We start from the raw sequence: 27,927 nt of genomic DNA on the forward strand, positions 1-27,927 counted from the left end.
ACTACCGTGTGGGCTTTTTCCTGTAGCTGATCTCAGCATCGTATTCGCAGAGGGTGCTCTTATTCACCGTGTGGTAATAAAAGAGAAAGCAGCAGTAGGTCTTTTTATGCATCACGAGTCAGGCAGCTTCAGGGGACCAGAGTGAATCTGTGAGCCTGCTGTAAGCGACAGGCTGTAACAAAGCACCACTTCAAGAACCCCACTGTGCCTGTTCCTTTTGTACGACTTCAAACAATGATAATTACATCCACCAAAACCCACATCTCATTCAAAAGATTCATCTTTTAGAGACATGCAACTCCACAGTGAATAATTGTGGCACTTTTTCTTGCGAAGAAAGTGATAACCGAGAAGTTGTTGAGGCATTTTAACAACTTGATTTAGAAAGAGGTTGATAGCTTTGCATAGTTGATCTTTTTAAACGGAACAAAGGTTTATGAGTGCGCACATTAAACACTGTATGCCAAGAAAACATGTTTTAGATCCAATGTAGTGACAGCAGCATTCAGCAAATTGAAATAAACGGGAATTTGTCCACATTGAGACTTTGTAGTCTCTAAAACCTACCAACCCACCGACTGTTTGAGTCCATCAAAACGTGGAGGAAACGATTTCCTTTTGACAAAGACGTCCAAGCAAATTCACGCAGCGTCAAGAAAGAAGAAAGAAAAACTTACTTTTTCGTTTTTCACCTTCTTCAGCGTCATCTTGCATTCAGTATTTCCATTCTCCACCTCCTCTGGTTCAGTTTTTGTGTTCAATGCTGGTACTATCCCAACAGGTTCAAGTGCAATATTCCCCATTTGATTGGCATCTGCCAAGTCTGTTGATTGTGTGTTCTCAAAGGACGCATTACGACTGTTTCCCAAAGCGATTTGGGCTTGAGACACGACATCCTTCTCCGCAGCAGCTATGGCCACGATCGGGGCGCTTTCTGTTTTGTCCTTCTTACTTTTCCCCGTCGCCCCTTCTTTCTCTTTTTTCCCACCCAAAACACCTCTGGAGGCTTTGCCTCCTTTTTCCATGTTCTTTCCAGAGGTGGCGTTGTTGCCAGCGGCTCCTGCACCCGCTGCTGTGCCCGTTGGCTCCCCTTGAGTCCGTCCTGTATTTTCTTTTTTGCCCCCATCTCCTGCTGAAGCTTTGCTACTATTGTCTTTAGAGTTCTTACTGCGCTTGTATTTGGATTTGCTCTCCTTGCCTTGAGAGCCAGACACGGGACTAACAAACCGAATGTTGTCAGGCAACGCTGCCACTGCACTGGGAGGTGCCGCCATGCCGTCCTTAGTGCCAGACATCTCAAGTTTGTCCTTCTCTAAATCAGCGTCAAGGTCAATAATCAGATTTCCAACACCGATATCCCACTCATCCCCGCTGTCGTAAGTGTCCACCGCATTCGAGTCCACACCTTTCCCGCCTGCAGTGCCACCACTTAGGGACATTTTAGTGCCAACGGCCCAGGATTGCCTCAGTGAGGTCCGACACCCTCTCCGACGGTTGGGACTCAGGGGCAGGGGTTAGAGAATCCTCACGATGTACTTGTTCCTGTCCCATTGAACCACATAGTGTCCTAGGGAGAGAAGAAATGGTTGCGTTAGTCTAATAGTTTTAACACATAAATACTAGTACTTCTGCTCTGCCACGGCAGAACACAGCATTTCACTGGAGACCAAACAAGAAAATCGTTTGATCATGAGCCAGTAATTCTCTGATGATCACGGCGCAAACCACGATGGTAATACCCGCTGGTGTGACAGCACTGCTCCGAAACCCTCCTTTCATAATCACTTCCCACAGTAGCCATGGTAACCATGGGAAATGTAGCTTAAATCCTGCTTTGACAGCCAAGGTGGCCCCACTGTTCTGAATGACTGGCTCCCTTTTCACGAGGCAACTGCTGATAGTGTCAGTGCAGATAAATAAGGAGTAGCTGGCCTCACACTCCCCCACACGGTTAACAGAGCCGTGCCTTTTCAACTCGAGCACACAATGGTAATCTTGCATTAACAGGGCAGCTTTAAAACATGAATGAACCTGTGTTTGCCTCGGGAGAACACCACTTGGTTGTATTTGCTTACACAGTACAGCTTAAAGGTCACCGTGTTTCATATCTTTGAGCAAATTAAATCCAGGACAGTCTCTTCAAAATAAAATCAGGGTCACTCCATTCATTTCACATCTTAGAGCCGAGTTATGTTCTCAGATGAGCGTTGGGTTAATAAGGCCGAAACTCCTTTTTTTCCTTCTTCTTTTTATAAATGACTTCAAATCTTATTCTGAGGATCGGTTGCAGAGAGCAAAAGAAAAACATGAGCATCGGCCTGTTTGTTTTGTGTTGGTGAAAAGATGATTGAAATGCTTGGAGTTCAAGGCTGCTCTGAGATTATTATGAGGAGCTGAAATGTAAAGCGCATCGAGCTTCCCTTGAGAATAACACATGCCACATAAACACTGTTCGCCTCGGCAGCTGCATCAGTATCATTACTTCTCTTTGGCTCTCGCCTTCAAGCAACGGCAAATGACTGCCTGTTTTAAACAGCACAGCGAGCAGTGTCTGATGTTGTTCAGGTCAAATCTAAACCTACAGTTAAAAGGAGGAAGAAAAAAACATGCACACGTCGTGGAAAATCAGACAATCTTGTGCTTCCAGTCCCCAAAGAGCTCTCTGAATGTTGGTAAATAATTAACACTTATGTGTCGTCCTCTTGTGATGTGCAGTGTGAAGGAGCACAAAGGCTCTGTCGTGGTGGTGGCGAGTGTGATGAGATCAATACGGCCTCAAACACAAGTGAATTCAGATGATTGTCTTTGTGCTGCAGAGACCTGACTCACAAACTACAGAAAACACAGCGGGGCCACACACACATTTTCAAATTGTGAACATAGCTTCATAATTGTGACCATTGTGTGTTTGGTATTTTTTAGGCTTTTCTTTATTCATTTTATCAAAGGACAGCTTGAGAGAGAAACGCAATGAAGAGAGGAGAGAGGGGGAGGCTGGATTTGAACCCACCTCTGTTGCAAAGAGGACGCTAGCCTCCACACATTGAGGCTGAAGGGGTGAGGGGAAATGATTTAGTCAAACTAAAGGCAGGGAAGATAATGTTTGAAAACAAGAAGGTGGCATTCTCTCTGTGCTCCTTCTTCGCTCACCCTCTGTGCTCTCTCAAAAGCCCCGCCCCTCACCTTCATGCATTAGCGCCATTGGTCCAGAAGCTGATTTCAGCTCATGCTTTGAGTGTAGGTTCGTGCAAGCTAAGGATAGCCTGAACCTGACTGGTTCATAAAACGCGTACCGAGTGCAGACATTAGTTTTTACACGTTTACAAATGTTCATGCTTTTTCAGAGCACATGAATTATTAATTACTGTCAGGACCTAAAGACAAGTTCAACCTAAACCTTACAAGGTGTATCTGAAGAAAATGACCTAACCTGCTTTTAAGGCCAGGACGTTTTCAGCTGATCCTAACTTTCCTGTTTGATGCATTTGTTGAATTAAACTGCAAACAGGGTTTAAAGCTTTATGACGAATGGACCAGAATCCAAAAGCAAATCAACACATTCACAACGTTTAAATCTATGTTGGCCTTATTCTCGAACAAGTTTAAACTCCGGGCTAAAAGACTCTTCCCCTCTTATTGAATGCATGTTCTCATCATGCACAGTTCTCTCCCTCCCTCTCAAACTGCGGCGACGTTGCTTCCCTTCTCCTTTAGTCTCTGACTGAGGGTGTTTTCCTAAATGTGGCCGTTTCTGTCGTGCACGAGACTTTACGTCAGCCTTGTTAACCGTCGACTAGTTGGTTTGTTTACAACACACAGAGCTGACGTCAACGGGCAAGAGGCCAGCAGTGAAGTCAGTCCCTGTATTAAAAACCTGTCGGGTGCATGTGCTGTATACACATCGAAAGAATGCTCCTACAACTTGAACTGTAATGCTGCGTCACAATAAGGCCTGATTTAGAATACAGAGGAGCAGTCACTGTGTGCACCGTGTATCATTACTCAGCGCTCATTAGGACAACAGTCCAAAATGGCAGCTGGATCACATTGTGCACAGAGCTCCTGTTGATTCATTTAAGGGGCCATTCATATCACCCCCAGCAGTGACGGCGGTAAAGCTGTTCAACAATCATTTGATCACCGAGCCTGCTTATTCCACACAGATGGCTCCCCAAAGGAACAACAGTCAGTGACAGGTTTGGAGGGTGGAGAGACGCAGCTGTCCCTGTTTGACTAGGTAAACAGTTGTGAGGTCTAATTTGTCCAACACCTCCACAAAAGAAAGGGTTGTAACTCTATCGCCGGTTGACCTACTGTACTGCCCTTCGATGGAACTTGCAGTGCAAGCCCTTTTGAAAAAGCCCCACTGAGGAAATGTCCCAGCGAGTGCCCCGTTGAGCGAAAGGCACGCAGGCTGCGCAACTCCCAGAGTGCTTGTCCTTTTTTCACAGATCCAGTTTCATTCAGCAATCTATCACAGGGGGCCACATACGCAGGAATGGAAGTGCAGGAGCAGCGAGGGGGGGAGGCCATTTCTGGTCGAATTGCAAGGGAACAAAAACTAAATCAGAGCTGGCGTAGTGTTCACGACTCGTTAAAACTAAAAGAACAAATGTTGTTTTTCTTTTCTTATTACCAAAACCTTGTCAAATGACACAGTGGCTGCTTGTTTTATGTCCGTGCGAGACAGGAGACTTAAATCACAGAAAATATCTTCGCTTTAATGGTAACTTACGTCAGTCATCATGAAAACACATTCCTTCAGCTGTGACTTGTCCTTTCTTTTATGTAGCTGCTTGTAACACTGTTAGAGCATGAAGCTCCACTGAAAATGGAGACTGCTTTTCTTCCTGACACAGGACTCAATGCCTCATTCTCACTGCATGGTAACACCCATCTCCACTGTAGTAATTGGACCCGTCTTTCTGTGGTCGTCCATTGGAAACAGTTGTGGACATCACCTGCTGCTAAATTCCCCAACTGTGGGGATGAGCATCCCTTTCCCAGTACTTTGAAGTTTTAAGGTAGCTCAGGACATCCAACGTAACTTCTCCCATTGCATCGACTCAGGTTTAAAAAAACAACTGCAGAACGACCAAAGCCAGTCATAAAGTGCAGACGTTCGTCGGGTCGGTTGCCAATGGAAGTATGTCCAGCATATTCATGCAGCACCATGCAGAGTGGAAATACGTTTACACAGCCATCTTTCTGACTATTTATTTGACAAAGATGTTTAGCTACACAAAGCGAAAAAAAAAAAAAAAGGTGAAAGATAATCTACAGGTTTATTTCACTTCTACAAACATTAAAGTCAACTTTACACTGCGCCACCAAAAGAATCTGAAAACATTGTTTCACCAAATACACTTCAGTTATAGCAGCGTGTGATGGATAACTTGTTTTAAGTCTTTGATGTCAGAGAGCAGAACAGGTAATTAGGTTTCAATTGCACCGATAAAAAAACCGGCTCAGGCATAAATGAGATCTGCCCTCAAATTAGGCATGTGTCAACATGGAAATTTCACAGTGTGATTACCTGGGCTAGCACAATCTCCCTGCATGATATTATCTGGATAATTACTCTAGTGAGATGATAATCTTCAGATATTATTAAAACGTAGCCTCTTCAGTGGGAGAAACACTATCACGATTGCACAATTCAAACACAGCTGGAAGAGAACACCCTTCATTTACGACAACGGATGTGAGAAGCATCGCCTTCCAGTGTTTTAATGCCACAGTGTGCAGGCCTGTGTTCATCGGTGTTCTTGCTGTATGCACTCATTATCATCATAGTCTCATTTGGGCTCCCACTTCTCTAAATCTCAGTAGCAGGAGCAGAGGAGTGCCTCTCTGAAGTGACTCGACAGATACATTCAGTATACAGTGTGGCTTGTTATATCTCAAAGGGGAGGTTTTCGCACCTCTAAATTCTTACAACTACATGCCCTGCATAGCTGTGGCTCTAAGTATCAAACAAGCACAGACTGGTTACACAAGGCAAGGGTTATCCAGGAGCTCTGGGGTTAGGCCGGCACTGCACACATAACTAAAACAATAAACCAAATGGCAAAAACAAAGACACGCTTTACTTGAGTTCTGTTCGCTTTATATAACCTTGTAGATTCAGTGTGTTTGGGTTTGCCGACTCCGTTCAGACAAAATAAGTATGACACCATGTCGACTTTCTGAGGATTAGCATTTTGCAATCAAGATGAACATTTTTGTGATGACATGATAGGGTTGTTGGTTTTTTTTTTTTTCTTCCTACAAAGCACAAAGTCTCCCTTCAGACTCAACCACCGGTTCTTCTCTCAGCTGAAAAAAACCCCCAACAAAACCTCCTGCAGACAAGCGGGCAAAGATTGTGATTTTATTCAGCAGATTAAAAAGCAACACTAACATAAACAGAGAAAGAAACAATCGTGAAGTGAACATGCAGAATTATGGAGTTGTGCATCCTTTTCTCTGCAGGTCTTTTAAAAAAAGGGCCACGAGCCACGCAGAAAGCCCAGCAGTAACCTCCGTCTAATAGGATTGTGTTCTTGAGCTGATCACCAAAATAGAAACGCGCCCAGCCAATCCAGTCCAGTTGATGGGAATCAGGAGTCTGTGGGGCTGGTCAGCATCTTTATCAGTAAATATGTCAGCAACAAGAGCACACAGATCTCCAGTGAAACGCAACCTCACTGTGGATGGATTCAAGATGAGGCTATTGGTGGTCCCTGCCCTTTAGGAAAACATGCATTTATTATCCTTGGAACAAATGACTATTCCATTTTTAACCTAATTTAGAAACCATTACATTTTCAGATAGAATAGTTAATGTGTAATAAACCTACAGCCAAAGGGTATTTTCTTTTATCCACGACTGTAGACGCTTTTTGGATCTCTTGAACTGGCAGCTGTATGACTCCAATCGACAGCAACTAAAGAAGTGTGAAATATGCAGATTGCTTTCTGGCTGATTAAGCCTTAATACCCACACTCGCAGTGACGCAGCAAAAAAAAAAAAAAAACTCTCACTCCAGACTGCCTCGAACTGCACCAGTCTCCACAGTTTCCCAGCAAAGGAGGTGGTGGTGGAGAAACAAGAATACAGTAAAGAGATTGAATCCTGTAAAGATTCACAGCGTGTGAAACCAGCAAGGTTTTTATCATCGCAAGGCCAGTTTATTATTACAACTGCATCGTGTGGTCAGCTGGACTCGCACTGACAGGGAGTGATGACAGATTAAGTTAGAGGAATCATAAAACTGTCTTCTTGACGTTACTGTTACACAGCTCGTCCACTTCAAGTCAAGCATATTCAATTGTTTCTGAATCGTAGAGTGTGGTTAAAACACTCAAAGTTTGCTTTGAGAAACAGTAACTCAGAGCGGGCTAAAGGGGCGATCGAAGAGTTGGGAAATGTGCAGTGAACGAGGAGCAAAGAATTAGTACAAAAAGTCAAAGTTAAATAAATATTTAAACTGGAAATGAGCAAAAAAAAAAAAGACTAGAGACAGATATTTATATGTAGCTCAGTAGTTTTTACTTGTTTAAAATCTGGGACTAAAAAAAATCTTTTACATTCACTGTTAGTGGATTAGACAAGAATTTAAAGTCGGCCATTTGGGATTTTATTGGTTTTCCATTCATTCAATCGTCGTTCATTTAATGCATATGCTGTTTTGATGTTAAATTTTAAAAAAGCACTGAGTCTCCAAATGCTGAGCTGACGTTAACGTGCTTCTATCACAAACACTGCTCCTCTTCATACAAATCCAATGTTTTCACTGAAGCTGGTTCTAGATGCCGAGGAGACCAACACACTTCCTTATCAAAGCACTTCCTGATAATATTTGGTTGATTTGTCTAAAAATTACTTTATAATGGACAACAGAAACATAAAGAGCTGCGTGTTAAGTTATAGCAGCTGAATTATTAGAGGAAAATTCAGATTGTCCTAGAAATCAAAATCCATTTATTTACACAGAACAGAAACAAGTCCATGTCACAAAGTCTAACTTCATTCTTAGCAGGTTCACATCAACTATACCAAATGATTGTGGAAATGAGGGCTGCAACTAGCAATTATTTTAATTCACAATTCCTCTGCTCATTATTTTCCCCATAAATCACTTCATTAAAATGTCAACTTCTCAGAATGTTCAATAAATTTCATGTCGCTTATCATTTTCCAATTAACACTGCTAAACCGAATGGCTTTGTGTACTCGACTCATGACAAAGAAAAGCAACTAAACCGTACATTTTAGAAACATCAACTTTAGAGCTGAAACGATTCCTCGAATAACTCGAATAATTCGATTACAAAAATTCATCGAGGAATTTTCGCTGCCTCGAGGCTTCGTTAAGTTTTTTTTTTTTGCGTCATCAAAACTTTGGTATGAGTATAAAACACGTTTAATGTAGCTGCAGCTACCTGCTCCTCTCTCTGACACACAGACACTTCAACACGCACACGCGCGCACACGCGAGCGCGGCGTGCCCCTTTTAACTTTTAGTCAGCACACCGTTGATCCGTGATCCGGTCAAACGGTCGGCTTTTCTCCGTTCACTCTCTCCGTGTTTGCAGCTAACATAACGATAGCAACGTCCTCACAGTCTCTGTCATAGACACGTCTATGGTCTCTGTAGTCTGTGAGCGTGCTGAATGCACGCGCTGCAGGAGCAGACAGAGATACACTTTTAACAATATACAGGCTGATAATATGAAATGTCTGATGTCTTCAAAGCTAAATCAAGATAGAACTTGTTTGTGGAATAATAATTTAGCAAATATATATTTAAAGTTTCTCAATTTCCTTATCTGACAATGATTGATTCTGTGATTGATTCAACAGAACATAATGCTTTCTCAATTAAATGTACTGTAACAGATGTGTAGGCTACACAAAACAGTACCGTAAATTCCGGACTATAAGCCGCTACTTTTTTCTCACACTTCGAGCACTGCGGCTTCTACTCCGGTGCGGCTAATGCATGGATTTTTTATGGGGGACAATGAGCTTCTGCCGCAAAAACATTTGACTTCGTCACGTCGGATCTTAATATCAGTCATTTTGCGCTTCATGCACGCACCCTCATGATGGAAAACACACGGAGAAATACATATGATGCAGCTTTCAAGTTAAAGGCGATCGACCTGGCTGTCAAAGAAGCTAACAGAGCTGCTGCACGTTAAGATGACACTGACAGCGACAACAGAGACTGAGGAAGTGAGTAATGAAGTCATTCTGAGGCAGTGAATGGATGGACTTTTTCTTGTGAAATATATTACGGTCATCTTTTTCATCAGCCGTGTTACAGACACCGTCGGCTAGGCTTCGTATTGTAACGGTTCATGTTGTAAAGTCAGTAGTTGATAATGTGTTCATAATTCCGATTATGTGGAGAGTCAGTGAATGCACCAGCGAGAACGTGTTGAGTGGCTGTATGAGAGAACGCTGGGGGAGAGTATTTGCGGATGTTACCGGTAGCCTACGTCTGTGTAAATAGCTCTTGTTATAGCGTGGACACCTGCGGCTTATAATCAAGTGCGGCTTATATATGTACAAATACATTTATTTACTTATTTTTAGCCGGTGCGGCTTATATCCAGGTGCGCTCAATAGTACGGAATTTACGGTATTTGTTATTTCAGCCATTAAAACATGTTTGGCCTGTATTTTTAGTTTATCTGCCGCCTTGACCAATGAATCCAAAAGTTTATTTGGGACCCTGTCAGTAATATGGTGAGTGTCAGCAGCTGTGGAGCAGAGGTGGTTGGTTATAACAAGCAGGCGTTTCCATGGTCACTGCAAAGAAGCAGGTTTGTAGGGACGACCCAAGACGAGTTAAACCTTAATTAAGCAAAAGTATGATTTATTCAATTACTCGATTAATCGACGGGATATTCGATAGAATACTCGATTACTAAAATATTCGATAGCTGCAGCTCTAATCAACTTGCAAGTATTTGGCTGAAGAACAGCCCTTCCCCCTTTAAATGAATCAATGTCTCGTTAAAGCTCAGAGAGAGAAAATTGCGGACAAACAAAAGGACAGAAACGAAGTACAGTCCAGGCAAGCCCTCACAGTGTTGAATTGTGAATTCAACCCATATATAATTAGTAATAAATAATCAAATTGTGGCGTGTGTGGCAGCAGTTGGACACGGAGGAAGACGAGAACATTCCGACATTAACCAGATTGTAAGGAAACCTCAATCTTAAACCCTGACATGGTGCCAGATTGATTTTTTTTTTTTCTTTGCTCAAAGGAGGACTCCAGCAGAAACCAGAGGAGCTCCATTAACGTGCTCGGCCATCCCACTTCACCATGATTTCTGGATTACAAAAGCAAGTCTCTGCGATTCTCAAACACTTCTCATTATCTCTGCTCACTTCATTCTATAATTGAGACACTCTGTCTCAAAGCAAGTCGATAGAGTAACTGCAGTGGCATCTGCTGCTGCGATCCTGTTTGTATTTGTTCGTCGGAGTATATTCTCTGAGTGCATAATGGAATGCTTCATTAAGACGTGTTTTTGTTGAATTGTTGCATTAGTTATGTGTGCAAATAAATTAAGATTCCACTGTTATATCAATCTCTCTTGGGGCCTGGCCTTTTTAAATGTCTTTATTAGATAGACTCAGGATGGATTTGAACCTGCCCACTTGAGAACTATCGCCTATTAAAATGCAGAAAACTAACCACAAGGCCACCAGCGCCCAATCAAACGAGATCTGTTCAATGCCATTCAACCTCATCAATTCAATCACGTTAAAAGGCATTACATTACGTTGTCTATTCTGATCATGTTTGGCCAACTTAATGATCAATCATTTAGCATTTTTTGCTTTTCATTAGCCATTGCAAAAGGTATAAACTGGTATCATCTGCATAAAAAAAACACATTAACAGGCTTATTATCGGAATTAGATTAATTGTGTAAGATATGGAATGACAACGACTGGGATGTGGAAAGATATTCAAAAATTAAAGGAGGCATCTATAATGACTGTAAATATTCTGGTTTGAAAACAAGACCCATCGTTCCGATAAATGTATCAGCTTTAACAACTGGATAAAAGGAAAATCTTGGTTTCAAGATAAGAGCACAAGAAAAATGAGATTTACTTCATTTGGACATCTTCCTGACTTGAATGAGAAAGGACTGATAATCTAGTACACCACCACAAAACAAAGAAAGAAATTCAACATTAATCAAAACACTGAATTATTCAAAAGCAACAAAAGTGCCAGAGGGGATGAGGGAACTCAAAGTGCTTCTTGTTGAATTTTGTGTTGACAACTACAAACCCTTCTAAAGCCACATATTCTGAGTTGGTGTTAATAAATTAGGAAAACCTGAAAAGATGTTTCACACGTAATGACTGGGTTTGACCATCTATCTTACTTTGCTGTCAAATGATAGTGGCCAGTGCACGGCATGAAAAGACCAAGTGGCAAGACTGAGACATGAGACAGCTTTGGCAGCAGCCTAACAACAGGGTTGAAAAGTCTAAGTAGACAAATCCACAATGTCAACTGTGAATAATGTCATGTACACAACTGAACATCATCTTGAATTGCTGAGATGAGCTATTTCCAAGAACAGCTTCTACAGATTTACCTACTTAACTTTTGATGGAACACGTGTCAAATACAATCCAAATCATTTGTCTCTTTAGTTTGTTTGTGCTCGTTACACGTGTAAAAAAAACAAAAAAAACATCCATTGTGTCATTACGTACTTTAGAAAGAAAAATATAATGACAACATGATACTTTCAGGAGATGGCATCCAGCAGGTGACGGTGACATGTGGGGCTATGTGTGAAGAGTGTGACATCTTCTGTTTATATGTGTGAAAATAATACTGAGTGCTGTCAAAGACGACAGCAGCGATGAGTACACCAGAGAGATTTTCCGTAAACTCCATCCCTTACTTGTATTGTATGTATCACTGATTTATTTGCTCTTTATATCAATACTGACATCACTGGTTTCTGCACATGTTCATCTACTCCAACAAAGTATTTTTACATTCAGTTAAACACGACTTACACATGTCGTGGTTAATTTCTTTACATCTCTGACTAGTTGGAATGTTTAAGTTAAATCCAGGCATATATATCATTCGTATTCTTAACTTTTATATTTTGTACATTTTTATTGCTTTTCTACTTTGTATTCCATGTTATATTGTTTTGTTACTGACATTGTGTGTTTGATGTCCTGCTGTTGTAACGCCACAATTTCCCAACTTGAGATCAATAAAGTCCTCCATCCATCTAATTCTCAGGAAGTCAGTCCAGAAAAAATATACTAACAACATAATACAAAGATATTGGACCAACTACTGCAAAACAAAAACCACATAATTATATTACTACAATCATATCTATCAGTGAGTCTAGTCCTTGTAATGTAGTGATATTTCCTGGTATGGCTACAGGCAGTCTTTGCTACTCAAGTACTCAGAGAGGACAGGAAGTAGCCGTTTTTGTTAAATGTTCATATCCTCCTCAACACCTCATTGTGCTTTTCCTGGGAAGTCCTTCAGTTTTAACCACTGTATATTTTAAAACAAAGCATGGCAGACTTGGGTTCAGCATATAGTGCTAAGTAAGGAAATGATTTGACGATATCAGTGGCAGTGCTGGGGGTTGGGCAGATCAGTAAACACGGCCAGCTCAAGCTCTTTAGAGGATAATCAGCGTGACCGTCGCGCCTGACTGACTCCAGTTAACACGACTAAAGTCAGGCTTCAAATCAAGATTATTAACTAATGTGAAGACAAGATTAGGATAAACCAATGATGCATGTCTCCTTTGTCATTCTCTGTCAGAAAACGCTAAAGACACCACCAACACTTTGATAAGGATTCATCGATTTGTCCCATTATTAAAAAGGGCAGGGATTAAAAGTCTTTTTATTTCTGTGCCCATCTCACAAATACATTGATACTGATGGAGATAACTTTGTTTAAAGATCGGAAACAAGACAAGCTGGTGGAAGAAATTGCTGAAAAGGGCAAAAGCTTCCCAAAACGTCTGCGTCGATCAAAAGCTCTTTCCAGCCTGCGTTTGTGCAAAGGCAACATAACTAAGCTCAGCCGCCATGACGTCTTTGTACATTCACACTGAATCCAAAATGCTGTAGTAATGGTGTCTAAGGCTGAGAATCTTTGGGTGTCACACGAATCGATTTCGATTCTTGGGGTAACGATTCGATTTAGAATCGACTTTCAATTCAAAAGGATTCTGGATTCATTGATCCATGGATTCAAAGTCTATTCTTTGAAGGAGAACATACATCAGGATCGACTCAAGTCATCTGTGAGACTGGCTGAATTTCTTGTTGCTTTATTTGGCTTTCTACTGATTTAAAGAGCAGGGATGGACTGAACACCACCTCTAATGGCGTCCCTATCTGTGAACTCAGCACGGCAAAGTAGGAGCTTCAAAGACTAAATGAAAAAACACATAAAAAAAAAACATTGTTTCAGCTGATCTCGTCCCGCCCCTGGAACAGACGAAACAACGGAGGGTCACTTGGTTCCATCATCGTGGCCCAGTGACACTCAGGTGAAAGGTGAGACAATGTTACATTAAGGCTTTTATACTCGACCAAAAGTGTAAACAGATGAGAAGCTGAATAAACATGTTGGACAGAGTGAGCCTGTTTTTAGACTCTAAAGCTCTGACAAATTAGGAGAAGGAAGTGAAAGGGCAGGACCTGAGGCTAGAGAGCAGAAAGTCCCTTGTCCAACCCTGCCGTGTGTGTGTGCGTGTGTGCGTGTGTGTGTGTGTGTGTGTGTGTGAGTAAGTGTGTGTTGCTTGTGCAGCATGTCAGGCCGGTTTCTTAAAAAAATATCCTGACATACTCCTCCACAAACGCAATACATTCACTTAAGCTGATGTTATCGACGTGTACTTTTTCAGGACAATTCAACATTTCAAACTGTTGTAATCAATACTGAAAGTCGTACTCACCCACTTAGAGCGCTTACATTTGTTACAACACATCTGTTCAAAAGCATGGAGAGAAACCACTGGTCTAACTGCTCCTCCAGAGTCAGGAGTCTTCACTGCTGAGTGACTCATACACTGCACTACTGTTTGAACCATGGACAGTTGAGGTGTTGCCATGTGAATGTCTAACTAGAGAGAGGGCATGGACAACCATTAACCCTGAATAACTGCCTGCCTCTCCTCCAGCAGCTGCTTCACAAAGAGCGAGTCAACAAGCCTGCCTTCAAACTGCCCTGTCACTCTCACATGGTCGCAGTCCAGAATCAATGCAGCACTGATCTCTTCCAGAGAGGCAGAGTGTCACATTCAAGGATTGATGGGTATCAGGAGTAAGACCAGAGAGCACAATTTATCAGTGTGCTGCTAGTTTGTGACAATGCACAATCAATTTTTCAATGGGTCATTTTAGGCAGGTCAAACATCGTTCAAAGTCTTCAACCCTAAGTAGCGTCACACCCCAATCAGACAAGTGTGTTGATTCCTGTGGGTGTAAGGGGCTTTTGATAACTTCTATGGGCCCTGGGCAACTTGCTCTCTGGTCATCTCACTTGCCTGGTGTTTGTGTGGCAGCGCTCTAAATGCCTTGAGTTGGAAATAAAACTAACTTAGATCAGGATAATACCCCATGTTGTTGGATTTTTCTCCCATTTTGATGTGTGTCGCGATGTTTTCCAATATTCAACAATGTTTCCTGAAAATGAAAACCGGACACTACAGTTTGCCGGGTTTTTTTTACTAAATCTAAATTATTTACTTCAGATATTCCATTCCAATTTAATAGCATACATAGGTTTAACATTTCACAACAGACATTTTAAACTTGAACAAACTCGGATTCTTAGACTACCACACTTCTTTTTATCTACCGTCTCACACACAATGCTGCTACAGTAAAAACAGAGACGGGTCTCACTTCGGCTCGGGTCTAAGAGCCAGCCGCTACATTTACTAATACACCTTTTTTTTTTTTTTTAAGGTTTATTTTTGGCCTTTTGGCCTTTATTGATAGGACAGTGGATAGAGTCGGAAAGGGGGAGAGAGTGGGGAGAGACATGCGGGAAAGTGGCCACAGGTCGGACGCGAACCCGGGCCGCCCGCGCGAGGAGCAAAGCCTCGCAACATGGTGCGCGCGCTGCCGCTGCGCTATCGGCGCCACCACTAATACACCTTTTTAATTCAAAACATTTATTATTGGGCAGCTGGGAAAATGGATATCGTATCATTTAAACAAACTCCCAGTACGATCAGTATTTTTCCCCGGCCCTACTGCAGTGGTGTTTATTTTTGGTCCATTTGCTTGGAGCCAATCATCACAGAGTATAACCTTACCTAGAAAGGTTATCACGATTGTCGATACAAACTTTTAGCCATATTTTCAGAAATGGATTTTTATATTAACAATGTTTTGTTTTTTTAAAGTTGGTTTTCTTCAGAATAAGAAAATATCTACTGTGAATAATAATGTATAATTGTCCAATGAATTTGTCAGCTTACAAGGCCAGGCGTTTTCTGCAGAAAGCCAACACATGCTCCAGAGAGAATTTGTAGCCTCACTGCGAGATACCACTTAACCCTAACCACTAGTCCTTTTAATCCAGTTCCAGGAATAAAGAAGGCTCTTACATCTGACAGTGACAGCTGACACTTAGTTACTCTCAATCACCGTCGCCTTGCTGGATAAGACATGTAAGACCTGATAGAGAAACCTTTCCCTTTTAGTTACACCCACCGTATAGTGATAAAACCAAACATGAGTAGGATGATGTAGTCGTATTTTTCCAGCTCTAATATTGAGTAATTGCTCGCTGGATGTTTGTGTAACCTTTTCACAACAGTTCACTCCCACTTTTCAGCTCACATTATCGCTCACCCACGATATTAGACCAACAGAGTCCTCTGTTTCACATGGTCCTAAACTCTGCTGGGGAACACCTTCTTATTTTCACGTTGCAAAAAATATCAACGCCGATGATTCAAAATTTGAATAGGACACGTCTGATCCAGATATCAGGCAGCCGTGTTTACACGTCTGCGACCAAAACAAATGTCTGAAAATGACATGGCTACATGTGCATCCACCTGCAATAAACCGCACATCAGCCAGGTCAGAGCTCGAATGCTCCGTCACCCGGAAAATAAAAAGAGCACAGGTTTGCTTGGTTTTTTTTTTTCTCTCCGGATGTGCTCACATAATCTTTTAGCCATCCATCTAACCATTTTGTTCTACCCTCTCTTCCTTCTTTTACTTCACAATTGCCAATCTTCTTTTATAGTTCCTGTCATCTTAAAATGCAAAGCAAACAGGTCGACTGACAGACGTCATATTCTTCCTTTGACGTCAGTATCTTAGTAGTAAATAGGGTGAAATCTAAGATGTTCACTCAACTGACACCAAGATGAGTATGAGCTCTTCTTCTGCCTACATGCGACATATTTAAATATAGTGTGATATATTCACAGCTTGGAGGATTTCAATATTTTACATCTTGTAACAGTAAAACTGAATTGATGCGTCTGTGTCAAGTTGTCCCTCTGCTCCCGCTGTGTATTCCTCCAGCGTGGGATCTGATTTATGGTTCAGCGTAGGATCAAACTAGATGTTTGTGTGCCCCCCCCCCCCTTCCTCAATAGATGGATGCATAGTACAATATCAAGCCATGTTGGGCCTTTATCATACAGCTAATGTGCTTTACCTTCATTTATTCCCTCTGTTAGAAACAGAGCTGACCGTGGTTAGAAACTGTCTGTCAGAGGAGGTGGCTTATGTATTGTTAAAAATACACGTTTGTTTAACATTGCTGAAGAGGAGGATTATCTGGTATTACTTCAGACACCGTGTTGTCTTCCCTATCAAGCATTAAAAAAAATGTAGGTCCATTTGTCCAAATACCACACGTGATCTCCTTGTGGGCCACGTTGCGTCCGTAGCCCCGCATAAACACCACAACGTCTCAACACCGAGGCATAAATCAGCCTTAAGCTGTTGTGTGAAACCTTACATGCCCATATTTTTCAAAACCAGTCAGGACATTCCAAAGCAATTATGTTAAAGCCACATGATTGCTTCTGTGACTGTTTGGATGAATGTCCACAGCCGAGACGTCTGCATGTGCAGTAAGCTTTATGTCAAAGCCTGAGGAAAAATGTTTCCACCGCCTGCAGCCACACTGATTTATCCATGGTGATTACAGGGGACACGGGCGTCATAATTAGAAAGTATTTACCTGATTTGGTTCATCAATATTCCAAACTGAATTTCCAACACTGAACATTATGTTTATCTCTTGTGAGATACAATTTATTATTATTATTATTATTATTATTGTGAGTTTTACATGAAGCAGAATGATTTTAGTCATTTTAAGTCAAGCTTCTAGTCAGTATTATTTACTTTAATAATCATGATGTCAAACCAAAAAAAAGGTGCTCCCACAGGTCCAGACTAGTGTGTGACCATGTGTTTGTTTTATAAGGCATTCGGTGATACGACAGAACCAACAAATGTTTGGTCATTGGATTTTAAAGAAATGTCATTCATTCAAAAGCACGTGTAGATTATTGGTCTGAAGATTTACTCGTTTCAGCTTCTCTTCAGTTTTGTGTTTAAATCTCTAACTCGCCCGTTCCACAGGATCTGTGTCCGGAGTGCAGAGCATGAAGAAGCATGGAGCGAAGCGCAGTTGCAAAACAGCTGGACTCGCTGGTTCACAGATTAAATGGTAATGTGGGTCTTTAGTTAGCTTTTTGATTGGACATGAAGTGGAAGCCTGATTCTTCCTCAGTTACTATGTGTCCGCCATGTGAATGACTTGGGACCTATCCAGAGTCTACCCTGTCTCCAATTTGACGACGGCTGGGATTTTCTCCAGCCTCCCGTGACCCCAAACGGGGTATTAAAGGACGGGTGACTTTGACATTAATTTAAAGATATTTAACAGTTGTCCAAACGCGGCGGGAAATGAGAGCAAGTGGCCTGTCATTGGTGTCCAGTCTCGAGGGCCGGGACAGGATTACCCGTTCTCCAATCCCAAATCTGATTCGTTTCTGATTTCACTTAATGAAGATTTCTTTTCACTAAGAATCAAGGTGGGAACCATCCAAGACAAGTTAAAACAAAATGTATTGAGGCAAAACATCCAAGCAGCTCTCGTTTCTTGTATTTTAATAGATAGAGATTTCTTTTTGCTTTTTATTTCTTCTTTTAACTGCCTACTAAACTAGTCCCATGATATGAATAAGTCATGGAGAATAAAAACTTCTTAAGCCCGAGATGGTGGTTAAGTCTTTATCCATGCTCAGTTAAAGGAACTGGACATGATCAGTGCGAGCAGGAATGACAACACTTCAGTGGTCTATAAACCGAGGCCGCTCTGGTGGGAATATGTCTTCAACTAAAATGGATGTAAAATGTCTTTCTTCTTCCTTTCATCTGCTGCCATGTGTGCTCAGGCTGTGAGATGAAACAGGCCAGTCGAGCTCGGTTCACATTAACGCAGATGTGCTACAGAAAAAAATGATTCCCACTTTTTTTTTTACCCCAAAGGATATTGATGTTTTAATATAAGTTCATCTGTTTTCACTTTCTATTGCTGCATTTTTTTGTCATTGCTGGATGTTCTTCACTTTACCCTTCAAAAATCACACACACACACAGGACATGTGTCATCGGATAGAGAAAGAAAGCGGTCGGTTCTTTGATTGTTCAGACGACGGTGTGATTCTGCAGTTTGATAAGGGCAACAGGGACGGAGCCTCAGAACCACCCACTCACTGTCACCTCGCTCAAGTATTGATGTTCTCAGAAGAATTCCCGCACGTCACATCTTCACGGGCCTTTGTAGCTCGACAGTAAGCTCCAGTCAGATGTATCTTTATCAACACATGGCTTGACAGCTACAGTTGCCACGTTGTCATTGGAGACCATTTTGAGACATTGCAAACTCATTTAAGCCCTCAGGTTGGCATCTACATTTTGAAATATACCATCTACATAAGATAATATTTGATAGTATGGACAGTTAACTTGTGGGCTGTGCTTGGAGATAGAGGTGGATTGGATTCAGTTTTTGGGGACTTAAACATGAGCTGTTCTCTCGCTCAGTATGTAAGGATGGACACGTTCACTACTCATAGAAATAACCAATATAATACCTGGTGCAGTCATTCTCACGGCAGCCTAAAGCTAAACCTTGGGGCATCGTTTTCATTACGTTTGACAGAGTGTTGATAACCGTCGATATGGAGGTGAGGCATGACGGCAGTTGTGGCAAAGAAAAGATGACGCTGTGCTCGATCGGCCCTCACGACTTGAGGGAGGACGCCAGATTGATCTGCTTTCTGTCCACACGTTTTGTTTAATCACACTGAAGAACAGCTGTTAAACATGTCAACAATGACATACCCGTTTCTGGACACAACATCCATTTCGAGATGGATAATTGTCATGCTCAACTGAAAAGATCACCAGTGTCAGGAACAAGTGAAGCGAGTGTGATAAACGAGGTCATGTTGCTTATGAATGAATGAATGAAGACAGCACTGAAGGCAATAGTGTGTTAAACTCACTAATGCTGGTTGACAGAGCTTCATTATTAAAGCACAGAAATAAGAAGTCAATTCAGGCTGGTTTTCGTTGGGGTTTTTTTTTTCTCTGTGTGCTTTCATTCTAAGAACACACAGGAGTACAACCAGAGGCAAATGAGAAAGCATTTTGCAGCACTTAAGACTGCACAGAGCCACAAAAGCTGACAATATCTTTATGGCTTGTGTGGGGGAGAGTCGAGTGTAACATGGGCTCCCATCCCAGGAAAAGATGGATCACCACTCTGGCAAAGAAGCAACTGTGCAACAAGCATTCAGAGTGGGCTCCTTTCTGCTGGAATTACAATTTCACTAGTAAGGAATCCAATCAATTGCTTGAAAAGTAAAGGAGCGCGTTTGACTCATAACGCGACTGTATATGTTCACATGACAACTGACGCATCGAGTCGGCTATTCACCAAAATACAGACTGTAGAAAATAAATGAGGGAATGTTTCATAAAAGAGCAATCGAGGCTCAACTGATAGCTCAACGCTTCCTCACGTACAGGAGGTTGAAGTCCTCGGGTTTAAATCGGACATCAGCTCTTTGCTGCGTGTCATCCCCCACTCTCACTTCAAGCTGTCCTATCTAATACAAGCAGAAAAGCTACATGTCCCCAAGTGTCCAAACATCATTTATGATGCTGTGAGGCCCATCGTCATAATCCTGCTGTTTTGAAAGCCGACCCTTGGAAAATCCGCTCGACTTCCCTTTTCGAGACGTACACACTGACTGAAAATACTCTTTATCCCACGTTCACATCTTTGAAAAAGAGAATGACGACCAAACTAAGAACAGTTCAGATCTTTGTTGTTTTTAAATGGACCCTGAAGCTCCTTTAGTGAGCGACTAGTGATGCCTCTGGTGTTCCAGTGAGCGACTCTGAAGCTCCTTTGTTGCAGCGGCAGTCAGATATTTTAATGAACGGTTTTAGTTGTGGCTCTGATTCATGGCTGTAAATGAGGTCTCAAATGTTTGTTGTGTTTTAATTGTTCGTTGTGATTGATTTTTTTTTTTCCGAAAAGTAGCAAATGAGTTTCCTCGCTGGGGGTTAATAGTTTTTTTAATCTATTTTTTTGACCACACAGGTGAGCAAACAGCTTCTGAAAACACTGAATCAGAAGCCTTATTTTGCTCCCAAATGTTGTCGTGTAAGTCATGCAAGGCCTTGTTCCACCAATCATTGTTCAAACAGAATTATCTTGTCTCACAGCAGCCATTGCTGCTCTTTGTTTGTGTTGTTTTCGAAAAACCCAAGGAACCAACCGCTAAGTAGACAGTCTCTCAGTACACACAGGCGCAAAGGTTAGGAGATACGCTTTTTCAGGTATGTTGAAAGAGATGACTCTTGAAATCTTGTTAAACCGCTAGAGGCTGTTTTTATTATGAATTCCTCCGTGTGTGTGAGAAGGAGTGTGAGAGCTGTGCCCTCACAACTAAAAGTGATGTTCCCAACCCTCCTGTCTCTGCTGGCGTGAAGACGTTTCTTTGGTGCGTCTGAATGTGAAAAACAGAAACGCCTTTCATCACAGCTGTGAGGCTGAAAGCTGTGTTTAAAAAAAAAAGGGCTGTGTTGCTGTGGAAGATGACCAGATGATACAGTCCAAAGCTTCCTCCCACAACACTTCTCCCTCAGCACAGATTCAACCGACACAGCCGTCTTCAACTGTTCACACATGAATCTACCCGAGGTCACGTGCTTTAAAGTCAGCCTACTCCCTGACCACTGTGCTATACAATCATGTTTTAAAACGTAGAACTTAAAGATGATGCATTAAAGTTAGATTCATTGACTTGTTGATTTTTTTATTGAAGCTACAATTCAATTCCGTGAGCTTTCTTGGCACGACAATGATAATGAATGTAATCATGGTTTTAGCATACTGAGATATTTAGAGCTAGAAAAAAAGATTATTGGACTCAGATACCTTTTAGGATCTTTTTTTTTTTTCTGTCTTATGGATTAATTCCTCTTCTTAAATGGCTTGCAGCTAAAAGCGGTGCAGAACAGAGGGTGAAAAGACTTTGCATTGATTTGAAATTACATTTACTGACTTCTAACCGGCAGTCTGGTCTTGTAAAGCTGAGCAGGATGTTGGAGCTTCCAGCCAGGCGCTGACACGAGCGCCCATCCCCCCCCCCCCTCCACTTAGGGAGAGACCACTTCAAATAAATCTCAACCTTGGGGGAAGTGTTGTATGATGTTTTATACTACAAAAGGTGCTCCATCTCATCTCAACACATCTAATGACACTAACTGTATTATGAGGCTTAATATGGACTCCCCTCTGCACAAAGGGAATTAAGAAACGCATACACTTCCCATTTGGCAGCGCTTTCTTATTCTTCAGCCGAGTTAAAAACCCAGACTGTAAGTGCATGAGGGTGTACACTCAACCAAAGTAAATGGCTTCATCAAAGTGATTTTAGAAGTAACTGAAATAATTAGAATTACCTTTAAGTACATAGGCTAAATCCTTTCTTACTCTGCCATCAGCTGGTGTGCAGCCATGAGATGACAGGAGTCTTACAAAGCCAACATAATCCTCTTGTCCCGGACTAATCTGATGCCCTGGACCTCAAAACAAACACTGTTAAATTCTCGTCTTCAACCCAGTTACTTTGATATGCCGCTTTAGTTGGAACAGATTCGAATAAGGTTAAAGGCTAAATAAATAAATACGTTTAAAAAAAATAATCAATGATCATTGCGCATCTTAAGGGGGTTGACGTTTTCTTATTGTGCAACAGAACCAGGGCAATAAAGTGGATTCTGAAACACATTTTGATGCGGGTCACATAAAGACCCATCAGTCACCGTCACAGCCGGTTGTTTCTGTGCTATCACACTTTATAAAAGGTCACATCTTAGCTGTTAACTTATCACTACATCTAATTAGTTAACAGGGACAGTCATAAAGTGCGGCTCTCCTTTTCACCTCATCCACATCCCAGACGACTACATCTCCGGCATGTATATAATGTCACCTTATTTTGTGGAGCTTATCGTCTTAGGTTTCTCTTGAACTCTACGATTGATGGCTCTGTCAGATTGTAGAAAATGTGTCGAGCAAGCTACAACAAGGCTCCTTAAACCCTTACAGTGATTAGAGGTAATCAGATGGAGAGGATCTGGCTTTAAAAAAGAAGCAGCAGCAGCAGCTCTGTGCTTCACAGTGAACTGAGTTTGGATTGCTGGAAAGAGAAGGAACACATTTGCTCTGAAGAACAGAGCAATGAATAACAAGGACGCACGCCACTTGCTGCAGCTACAATTATGCACGCTTCATTATTTGAACTTGGTGGAAATCACTGGCAAAGAGAAATCCTCGGAGGTTGGCAGTATTTTATTGCTGAATGTTGCATCGATTTAAGAATGACAAGTGCAGGAGAGGAAAACGTCGTGCATGAAATCAATGCCGAAAAGGCAGAAATGAATCCATCATGGCCTCACACTTTATAAGAGCCTAAGTGAAAGGAGAGACTCACTTACAGATCAATTATAGTTGCTCAAGTAAAGTTGTTCTTCTCGTTTGCTCCATTGACCAAAACTGTCTTTTGTGTCTGGCTGAGTAGGATGAGAAAATGTCCAATATACGCTCAACATACAGCTGTGTGTTCTCGAGTGCTGCACATGTGTGATCCTTTAATGAACTGTGTTGACATTGCAAGACCTGGAATCATTAACAATAACAAAAGGCCATCTGCAATGGCTGACAAGGTGAAGCTAAAGCTACACGTCAACCAGCTGACAGCTGACCTGGACGACAAGGTGCTTCAGCCTTGTTCACACCTGCACAGAACTCCTGAAAAAAACAATTTGGTGGGAGCTGCATGTGGAAAAGCCAGATTATCACTCGGACTTCCCCTGCCAGCCCTCTTGTGTTTTTTTCAGCAGAAAATCAGTAGATGTGAGAACGCAGAAGGATATAATCATGAGAATTGAAATCCGGGTAGGCGGAGGAGACGAGAACATTTATTCCCTGCATGCTGCATCGACTGGATGCGATCTCCGTGTACGTAATAATTTAGCTGGACAGTTTCTGTTGGCCAGCACTTTCATCTTCGCTCTTTTGTTGATATTCTGATTTTGAACGACACGAAGCATTCATGTAAAGGCAAATATTTTTTTCGCCTCCTGAAACTCTCGAGAAATTTGCACGAGTGTCATTGTGCAAATGGCTTAAACAGGTCTGCTGCAGGACGGAGGATAAGTGAGCCGTGCCATCCGAATAATGGGATATGTGTTCAGTGCAAATCAGACATGACTACAGTATGGCACAAAGTGGATTAACAGTACAGTGAAGTCTGTTTTATGGTGTGATTCCAGGTAATATCTAATGCCTGCAGTGAGACGCTCCAGTCCAGAGTTACTGCCACACCCGGACAACGGAGCTGCCAAACTCGTATTTAAAACTGAACTGCGGCATTAGTCAGGGATGCTCGAGTCAAACGCTTCACCGCCAAATACTCAAAGTTTCTTTTTGTGGATTGGTGCACTTATCAGAACAAACAGCATTGGAAGAAAGACATTGAACTAAACAGTCCTTTCTAACGTGCCGTCCTCTGGTAGTTATTGTCCTCTACAGGAGGATTATTATCGATGTTCGAAGCCAACGATCATTATTTCTGATGTTTAGAAAGTCCACTTCTGTCTCAATGGAGGCTGGGTTGTTTTGCTTTTTTACATCATCTCTATAAACACAGATTTGTGGTCAGAGAAAAAGGTTTGGGCTTCAGCGTACCTTTTCACAGCCTCAAATGGCAAACTACTTACAGTATTAACCTGACTTTTCACACTTGTTCCACCATCATGGAGAGCCTGTTTCAAACTGCATGTTTGGCACACTGCCTTCGTCTTGTCTTCACTTCATTTGAAGTGTTCCCACACAGCTGAAGGCTGCGGTGAACTAAAGTGTGACGTTCATTGACCTCTCTGAGCATAGGAATAACAGGTATCCCCCCCCCCAAAAAAAAGAAATATCTGAATCCAAAAATTAATAGAATCGATTACCTACCGACGAACCATTATCCAAATATTTGGACACAATCCTATTTCAGATATCCTCAATAGTAGACGGGTTCCAAGGCTGGTTATTAACTAATTCCTGATTAAAGTCAAACTTGATATTGCATTATTTTGCCCCAAAAACCCCATTCTAAGAAGCTGATGGTCTAGCAGTTAGCTCAACTCCATACACCGAGGCTTACAATCCTCCAAGCGAGGTTCAAGTCTGACTTGCGCCTCCTTTCCCAAATGTCATTCTCCAATATCCGTCCCTGAGTTCCAGCTCTTTCCACTGTCCTATTTGAATAAAGGCTAAACCACAAATATTAAATCATAAAAAAAAGGCAGTTGGACCTTTCAAATATTCAAACCACACATTACACAAACAACAAAGCCTCATTTATAGGCAGCGTGTACAGATTGGATAGTTCTCTTCTCTATGTTGTACTTAAACGTGTTGGGAAATGATCAAATCTGTAATTGGGGCTTTTCAGAGCAGGGTATTGGTTTGCAGACGACAAGGAAAGTCAGAAAAGTGGTGTTGTCATACTCTCCGGAGTAGCACAGACCACAGGGTTAGCCCATAGTGGTCTTGTAAAAAACAATTCCTCTTTAATTGAATGACTCACTTTGCTGAGCTGAGACAGCACCAACACATTGAGCCAACCAAAACACATGAGACAAGCTTCGTTCACTTTTTTGTTAGAAAGCCCAAACTACAAGTTTTATTTGACCATTTACTGATATTTCCTTCCTTTAAGGTTTCACATGCGATGACTTCTCTCTGCTACAAATGCAAAGGCTCTAGTCATTCTAACAGTGGCACCAAAATAGGGAAGTGAAAAGGAGGGTTCAAATAGTCTGAATCGCACCACATACATTCTCACGTTCTGTTGAAACCTGCAAAGTGACACGTTATTGAGAAACTTTCTTCCTACAGATCAGTGGTGTCCAAACTTTTTTTCTTGCGGGCCAAAATTGTCGCGTTAGAATCGCTCACGGGCCACAGGGTTTTTTTGTTTTTTTTTTTTTAAATATTGGAAGGAACTTTTTGTATTTTGACCTCTTCAAAAAATAATGTAAATACACAATAACTAATTGCAGTGGGAAACTGTGAAAGAATAGTCAGGCTTTTATAGGTCTCCCTCGCTAACATGAAAAAGAAAAAAAAAAAAGAACGAAATATGCCATCTGATGAGGCCTGGGGGCCAAAATCTTCTGATTCTTCGAACAAAGTCAAGGGCCACAAACAATCCACTCAAGGGCCACAAATGGCCCCCTGGGCCGCACTTTGGACACCCTTGCTACAGATCCTCAAAAAAAAAACAAAAAAAAAACAGACAGACTCACGGTCACCCTGGGGTCCCTGGTGCACAGCTTGAGAAACACTACACCTCACTGCAGGAATCTGAACTCCTTTAAACCCAATGAAATGTATGAATTGACATTCAGCTTTTTTTTTTTTTTTTTTTTTTTTTTTAAAAGAGGTAAAAATGACAAGTGCATGCATGTGAGGGTTTTTAATGTACAATAATAAATGCACTTCTTTAACCTTCCTGGAGCAGACCATAACTAACCATTCAGTGCAGAACAAGTTTGCACTTTTACATTGCACCTTGGTTGAACTTAAAGGAGCTCACTCAGCCTGGTGTAATGAGCTAATGGGACTAGTAGGCTAGCTGGCAGAGTGAAACAATGAGCTCAGAGTGCAGTCAGCCCTTGGCTAGCTTGCTGCTGCTGCATGCTGTGTTGGCTATATGGTGTGAAGCTAGCCAGCTCTCCTCGCACGCGAGGCTACGTCGTATAGCACCATCAACAATGAGAGAGTGAGAAGAGAAAAATAGAGAAACTTACCGACTTAACTAGCCACTCCTATTCCAAACACCGCTCCGTCCATGGTGCTGTGCTCTCGGTTAGAGAAAAAAAAACAGGACTATTCAGAGCAATGGGTTTCATTTACAACAACACCTCTGAGAAAAATGTGAAGCACCAGAAAACCAGTGCACTCCCCAAGACATCCAGCACAAGAGAGAGGAGGGGAGGCCAGCGATTCACTGGACTTGTGCCATCACACCACATCGACAACAACCCAGTCCGGAGGGCATTTCATCGATGCCTTCTCAAACCACACACAAGTCCATTCCCTTCCCGTGATCTTCCGACAAATTAATCCCACTGCCAGGAAGCGCACCGTCCGGGTTAATTCCTCCGTAAATTCACAGTTTGTGGATGAGCATCGCGGTGGTTTCTTCGTGTGGGAACTGATACAATGTAGCCCAGCCAGCAGCAGCGGGAGCGGGGAGGAAATCCAGGATGAGTGCGCTCCAGAACGGATTGAACTGTCACAGTCCACGGAGCCCGGCCCAAAGACACGGAGCTGGATCCTCAGCACGACACGGATTGGGATTTCATGTTGGGGGGTTTTTTGTCATCGAGTACAACTAAGAGAATCAAGCAGCCTGTGTTTGTGGCTAATAACCACAGACCGTAAAATAACCATGAATTTATCTGCAAAGCAAATCCCTCTCTGTCTATATATATGCGTCTATTTGAGGTGCAGAAATTGAGAATAAGACTGTCAAATCCCTGCTGTTTATGCAAGAGTAAAGCAATTGTGCACAATCTTAAATGAAAAATAAAACACTCAAGTGTTACGGGGCAGATAGGTCAAAATGATTGCTGCAATAGATCTGAATGTTATCAGGCTGATTTAATGAAGCACTGGGTCTGTTTTGTTTTTATTATGTCTTGAACTTTAAAAGAGGTTTGACACAGTCAAAGTGTACAATGAACCTTGTTGTTTAAAGGAGGAACACATGGTTATTGGTACAGATAATTAAATCGACTGGTTAAGTTTTTATTTGTTAAAAATACATGCTGGTTAGCCATTAATAAATGCTCAATGGTTTCTCCGTTTTTAATTAGCCATCTGGTCTGCAGATATAAACTTGAATGAGTCATAAAATGGATGTTTTAAAAAAAAAAAAGTAAAAAAAACACCAATCCAAGTCTGCAGTTGTGAATCTTTTAGCATTATAATGAGTGGATGCTGATACTGTGGTTGATCAGTGTGTTAATGTTAATGTCGTCTTCTTAATTAATTAGAGTAGTAATTAAAAAAAATCAGAGCAAGTGAGCAAGAGGAAGAAAACAGGTCAATGGAATATATTCAAACCAAGCAACCCAAACATTGTCCATTGATACAGCTCAGATTCACAAAGTGTGCAATAAGAAATGGGTGTCATTAGAATTGATGAATGCATTATCTGAATGAAGTCTGTTACACACTGTGATTGCTTTTTATTTAGAGA

General features: G+C 41.7%; 1 protein-coding gene across 4 annotated transcripts in view; it reads right to left on the reverse strand.

Annotated features, from left to right (window-relative positions):
* Window positions 1-27,053, reverse strand: part of znf609b (zinc finger protein 609b) — an 80,415-nt gene extending 53,362 nt beyond the window's left edge. For 2 of the 4 annotated variants that reach the window (XM_079339543.1, XM_079339541.1), the window contains exons 1-2: window positions 26,471-27,051; window positions 678-1,567 (exon numbers count right to left, since the gene is read on the reverse strand). In XM_079339543.1, coding sequence (XP_079195669.1) covers window positions 678-1,439 — 762 coding nt within the window. In that variant the 5' untranslated portion in view covers window positions 1,440-1,567; window positions 26,471-27,051. Of the gene's footprint in view, window positions 1-677; window positions 1,568-26,470 lie in introns of all 4 variants that reach the window. The other 2 variants (XM_079339542.1, XM_079339544.1) reach the window with 2 other exon arrangements.
* Between the last annotated feature and the right edge of the window lie 874 nt (window positions 27,054-27,927).

Source organism: Symphodus melops, assembly GCF_947650265.1.
Source record: "Symphodus melops genome assembly, chromosome: 3".
Taxonomy (NCBI): Eukaryota; Metazoa; Chordata; class Actinopteri; order Labriformes; family Labridae; genus Symphodus; species Symphodus melops.